Here is a 6,361-nt window from a genome sequence, read left to right on the forward strand (position 1 = left end):
GCCAACAGAGAATATGTCCAGAAAAACTACATATTTATAGGAAAAAAAAAAAAAACTGCTCTAAAGGGCTCATGCATAGACTCAAAACTAGAGCAAAAACACTAGATTGAAAAGTGCATAGGCCACAGTGAAGAATACTTGGAGTGCCTGCTGGAGAGGCATGAGGCGGCAAGGCCTCTTCCCAAGGACTAAGACACTGGCGACAGTCATTTCTGCTACCTCATTCTGCCATGCTGATCCAGGCACTGGATCCATTTTGGAATCCTCCTACTAGACCACTAACGCCAAGGGTGTGCCTTGCTGAGAACTCTACACAACCTTGCACCTCCATCAGGCCTTGCAGCCAAGAAGACACTAATCTTGCCCACCAGCATGCCTGCAGCAGTTACCCCCGGGCCACAAGCCAACCAGGCCACGGGTCAGCCCTGCCCAGCAGTACAACCACAGCAATTGTGGCCCCACCACAATAGGAGGGTACACAATGCCCATACAAGGGATACCCTGTAGCAGCTGACTCCAGTGGTTAGGGAGGATTGCACTTTTGGCCCCATAGGACATCTTATATAGGCCACTCCTTCAAGACCGGAGTGGTAGCTGAACTGCCTAATACATAGAAACAAACACAGAGAGGTAGGTAAAATGAGGAGACAGAGGACTATGTTCAAAAGAACAAGATAAAACCTCAAAAAAAGAAAAAAAAAAGAACTAAACAAACAGAGATAAACAATCTATCTGTTAAAGAGATCAGTTATGGTCATAAACATGCTTACTGAACTTGTGAGAACAATGGCTGAACAACACATTTAGAATTTCAACAAAGAGATAGAAAATAAAAGAAACTACCAATCAGAGCTGAAGAATACCATAACAGAAGTGAAAAATACACTAGAGGGAATAAACAGCAGAGTAGATGATACAGAAAAATGGATCAGCAATCTGGAAGACAGGGTAATGGAAATAGCCTAAATTGAATGAGAAAAGATAAAAAATAATTTAAACAAATGAGGACAGTTTAAGAAACCCCTGAAACAACATCAAACATACTAACATCCACATTATATTTAGGAGTCACATAAGTAGAAGAAAGAAAGTGTTGGAAACTTATTTGAAAAAATAATAGCTGAAAATGTCCCTGACCTGGGGAAGAAAAGAGACATCCGGGTTCAGGAAGCACAGAGAGTCCCAAACAAGATGAACCTACAGATCTACACCAAGACACATTACAATTAAATATCAAAAATTAAAGATAAAGAGAGAATACTTAAAAAAAAAAAAAAAGAAAAAAGAAAAAAATTAGTTACTTATTAGGGAATGTCCATAAGACTATCAGCTGATTTTTCAGCAGAAACTTTGTAGGCCAGAAGAGAGTGGCATGATAAATTCAAAGTGATGAAAGGAAAAAGCTTACAACCAAGGATACTTTACCAGGCAAAGTTATCAATCAGAATTGAAGGAGCGATAAATAGTTTCCCAGACAAGCAAAAGCTAAAGGAGTTCATCATAACTAAATTGGCTTTATAAGAAATATTAAAGGGACTACTTTAAGTTGAAAAGAAAAGGCCATGACTAGAAATAAGAAAATATATGAAAGAAAAAAAAATCTCACTGGTAAAGGCAAATATACAGGAAAGGTAGTGATCAACCACTTATAATGCTAGTATGAAGGTTAAAAGACAAAAGTAGTAAAATCAATGATATCTGCAATAACTAAAAGATACAGAAAATAAAAAGATGTAAAACTTAACATCAAAAACATAAAATGTGGGTAGAGGGAAAGCAAAAATGTAGTGCTTTTAGAATGCTTTCAAACTTAGGCAACCACCAACTTAAAATAGATTGCTATATGTATAAGTTGTTATATATGAACCTCATGGTAACCAAAAACTAAAAACTAAAATAGATACACAGAAAATAAAGGGAAAGGAATCCAAACATAAAACTAAAGAACATCATAAAATCACAAAGGAAGAGAGCAAGAGAAGAAAGGAACAGAGAAGAACTACAAAAACAACCAGAAAACAACAAAATGGCAATAAGTACACACTTACCAATAATTACTTTAAGTATAAATGGACTAAATGTTCCAATCAAAAGACACAGAGTGGCTGAATGGATTAAAAAAACAAAAACAAAAACAGAAAGAAGACCCATCTGTATGCTGCCTATAAGAGACTTACTTCAGATCTAAGGACACACACACAGACTGAAGTTGAAGAAATGAAAAAAGATACTCTATGCAAACGGAAACAAAATCAAAGCTGGGGTAGAAATACTTATATCAAAAATAGATTTTATAACGAAGACTGTAACAAGAAATAAAAAAAAGAAATCACAAAATGATAAAGGGATCAATTCAACAAGAAGATATAACATTTGCAAATATTTATGTACCCAACATAGTAGCACCCAAATATATAAAGCAAACATTAAGAGACACAAAGGGAGAAACTGACAGCAATACTATAATATTAGGGGGTTTTAACACCCCACTTACATCAATGGATAGATCATCCAGACAGAACATCAATAAGGAATATTGGCCTTAAATGACCCACTAGACCAGATGGACTTATTAGATATGTACAGAACATTCCATCTCAAGTGCAAATGGAGCATGATGTCAGGGTGCAGAATAAGTAAATTTAAGAGATTGAAATCATATAAACCATCTTTTCCAACCACAACAGTATAAAACAAATGTAAAATCAATTACAAGAAGACAAATTGAAAAAACACAAACACATGGAGACTAAACATCATGCTACTGAACAACTATTGGTCAATGAAGAAATCAAAGAAGAAATAAAAAAATATTTTGAGACAAATAAACACAACATTCTAAAATCTATGGGATGCAGCAAAAGCAGTGTTAGGAGGGACGTTTATAGTGACACAGGCCTGCTTCAAGAAACAAGAAAATCTCAAATAAATAATTTAATCCTACACCTAAAGGAACTAGGAAAAGAACAAATAAAACCCAAAGTTAGTAGAAAAAGGAAATAAACATTAGAATGGAAATAAATGAAATAGAGACTAAAAATAAAAAAAAATAGAAAAGATCGATGAAACTAAGAGCTGCTTCTTTGAAAAGATAAACAAAATTGAAGACATTTAGCTAGACTCATCAAGAAAAAAAAGAGAGGACCCAAATGAACAAAATAACAAATGAAAAAGGAGAAAAGACTCTGAATAGCCAAGCCAATCTTGAGAAAGAACAAAGCTGGAGTTAATCACAATCCCCATTTCAAACTATACTACAAAGCTATTGTAATCAAAACAATATGGTACTAGCATAAAAACAGATACACAGGTCAGTGGAACAGAATAGAGAGCCCAGAATAAACCTATGGTTATATGGTCAATTAATCTACAACAAAGGAGGCAAGAGCCTACAGTGGGGGAAAAGACAATCTCTTTGATAAGTGTTGCTAGGAAAACTGGACAGCTACATGCAAAACAGTGAAACTGGACCACTTTCTTGCACCACACAGAAAAAATAAGTTCAAAACTGAAGACTTGAATGTAAGATCTGAAACCATAAAACTCTTAAAAGAAAACATAAGCAGTAAGCTCTTCAACATCAGTCTTAGCAATATTTTTTTGGATCTGCCATGTCAGGCAAGGACAGCAAAAATAAAAATAAACAAAGGGACTATATCAAACTAAAAAGCTTTTTACACACTGAAATAAATCATCAACAAACAAAAAGACAAATATCCAATAAGGGGTTAACATCCAAAATATATAAAGAACTCATACAACTTAATATCAAAAAAACCAAACAATCAGATTTAAAAAATGTACAGATGACCTGAATGGACATTTTTCCAAAGAAGACATAGAGATGGCCGACAGGTACATGAAAAAATGCTCAACATCACTATCTATCAGGGAAATGCAAATCTAAGCCACAACGAGATATCTCCTCACAGGTGTCAAAGTGGCTGTCATTAAAAAGATAAGAAATAACGAGCAGGATGTAGAGAAAAAGGAACCCTGTGCACTGTTGGTATGAATGTAAATTGGAGCAGCAAGTTTGGAAAACAGTATGGAGCTTCCTCAAAAAATTAAAAATAGAAATACCATATGATCCAGTAATTCCACTTCTAGGTATTTAACCAAAGACAATGAAAACACTCATTCAAAAAGACATTTGCACTTCTATGTTCATCACAGCATTATTTGCAATAGCCAAGATATGGAAGCCCCCTAGATGTTCATAGATAGATGAATGCACAAAGGAGATATGGTACACACACAGAGACGCATACACAAACAAACACACTGGAATATTACTCAGTGATTAAAAAGTATGAGATCTGGCCATGTGTGACAACATGGATGAATGGAGTGGGTAGTACGCTAAGCAAAATACGTCAGACAGAGAAAGACAAATACTATATAACTTCATTTATATGTGGAACCTAAAGAACAAAACAAATGAATACACAAACAAAATAGAAACAGACCATAGATATAGAAAACAAACTGGTGGCTGATAGAGGGGAGACGGGTGGAGGGATGGACAAAATTCATGAAAGGGATAAGAAGTACAGTCTTCCAATTATAAAATAAGTAAGACACAGGGATGTAATGGACAGCATAGGGAATAGTCAGTCATTACTGAATAATTTGTATGATGATAGATGGTAACGAGACTTATTGAGATGACCATTTCATAATGTATACAAATACTGAATCGCTATGTTGTACTAATAAAACTAATACAATATTATAGGTCAGTTAAAAAAAACCCTGAAACTTCTTGTCAATAGTTGAGTTATTCCATTCAGCTTGTAAACAAGATACATGTTACCAAAATTAAAAAGACCAGGCATTTGCATTTTATTTGTATGATTTTTCCTTGTGAGAGGAACAGCCATCTCCATCATGACTTTTTCTTTTTTACTATTATATGCAATGGAATAGATTAAAAACTGCACAGAAAAAAATAGGGAAATTATTTTTAATTAATATCAGGACTTAAGAAGACTCATAACTGAAACTGCTTATAGATAAAAACACTCAACCTTACATCAGAAAAGCCATATGAAGCACTAGAAGGACAGGATAATATTGTCAAGAGATATCCGGTCTCTTTCCAGTATTTTACATTCTCCTGTGAATGTGGTAACGATGCTTATATGTTTCTTTTAGAAATCTTCATATTTTTCTTTATCCTTGTTACAGAGATAAGCGGAATGACATCTTATATAAACACAAGTAATGCATAAAAAATCTCTCTTGTAACCTAAGGCAATTCACATTGCAAAACAGTACAGAATGAAACACTCGAATATTTCTAGCACGAAGGCCATTTACTCAAATTTATGTGAAATGCTGTCAGTGATGGTATGTTGCTCCCTCAAAGGAACAGACTCTACCTTCTTAATTACAGGATTGCACACGTGGAGGTGACAAAGGTAATAAGGTGGCTCACCTGACATAAAGCACTCCATTTTGATCCACACGACGCTGCCAACCCACAGGAACTTGTATAGCTGGAAGACCTCCATCTTTGTCCCCTCCGTCACAGTCCTTGCCTCCATTCATTTTCTGTGTCTGCTTGGGACTCTCCAAAGATATCAGCAATAAGATGATATCCTTATATTACAGGGCATGATGGCCTTCAAAAACGGCCAATGCAGCACAGTTTTTCCCAGACTGTACAAAATGCATTGGGAAGCTTCGGCTCAGTTTGGAACCAAGTCCTTGAAATCTGCCATTGTGGAAAAAATCAGTTTCCCATTATAATCTACATTAAATAAACAATATTTAATTCCTAAGGATGGTCTACATGGGTAAAAATGAGTGCCTCTAACTAAGGAAAATCATATTCACCAATGCTGGTACCTGCCTGAATTGGGGGAGGGGAGGAGTGTAAAGTTTTTAGTTCAACATTTTGTCTTGAACCTTGATGTCAGACTAAAATAACCTCTATGGTCTAGAGAATGGTCTCATTTTTACAGTGTGAGTCGGTTAATATTTCCAGGTACTACCCGCCTTTAGAGGCCACATTCTTTAAATTTTCTCTTCATCTTCCAATCTGAATCCAAGATGTTGTAGGTTGGTTCATCTGATGTTTTCATGTCTTCAAAATTCCAATAATGTAGCCTGAAACATATATAAATGTGTAAACTTTATATTTAATATTGAAAACTGGGAAGCTGCACACATTTAAAAATAGAATAAACTGCTAAGTGCACCAAACCACTTTGATGTTCTCTGCCATCAAAATCACACGTCAAATTTGTCTTGTTTTCTTCTTCCAACTTGATCCACTTACTCCAGTTAACCAATTTGCCTGCTCTTCACCACGTGTAACCTTCTAATTATTAGAGATAGACATAATCGTGGCATT

The 6,361-nt window shown here is 35.2% G+C and overlaps 1 protein-coding gene across 2 annotated transcripts in view; it reads right to left on the reverse strand.

The window, feature by feature from the left end:
• Window positions 1-5,997, reverse strand: part of MBD5 (methyl-CpG binding domain protein 5) — a 60,589-nt gene extending 54,592 nt beyond the window's left edge. For both annotated transcript variants that reach the window (XM_035008076.1, XM_035008075.1), the window contains exon 1: window positions 5,441-5,997. In XM_035008076.1, coding sequence (XP_034863967.1) covers window positions 5,441-5,553 — 113 coding nt within the window. In that variant the 5' untranslated portion in view covers window positions 5,554-5,997. The remainder of the gene's footprint in view (window positions 1-5,440) is intronic.
• Between the last annotated feature and the right edge of the window lie 364 nt (window positions 5,998-6,361).

The sequence above is a fragment of the Mirounga leonina genome, unplaced genomic scaffold, assembly GCF_011800145.1.
Source record: "Mirounga leonina isolate KUSES-001 unplaced genomic scaffold, KU_Mleo_1.0 Mir_151, whole genome shotgun sequence".
Lineage (NCBI taxonomy): Eukaryota > Metazoa > Chordata > Mammalia > Carnivora > Phocidae > Mirounga > Mirounga leonina.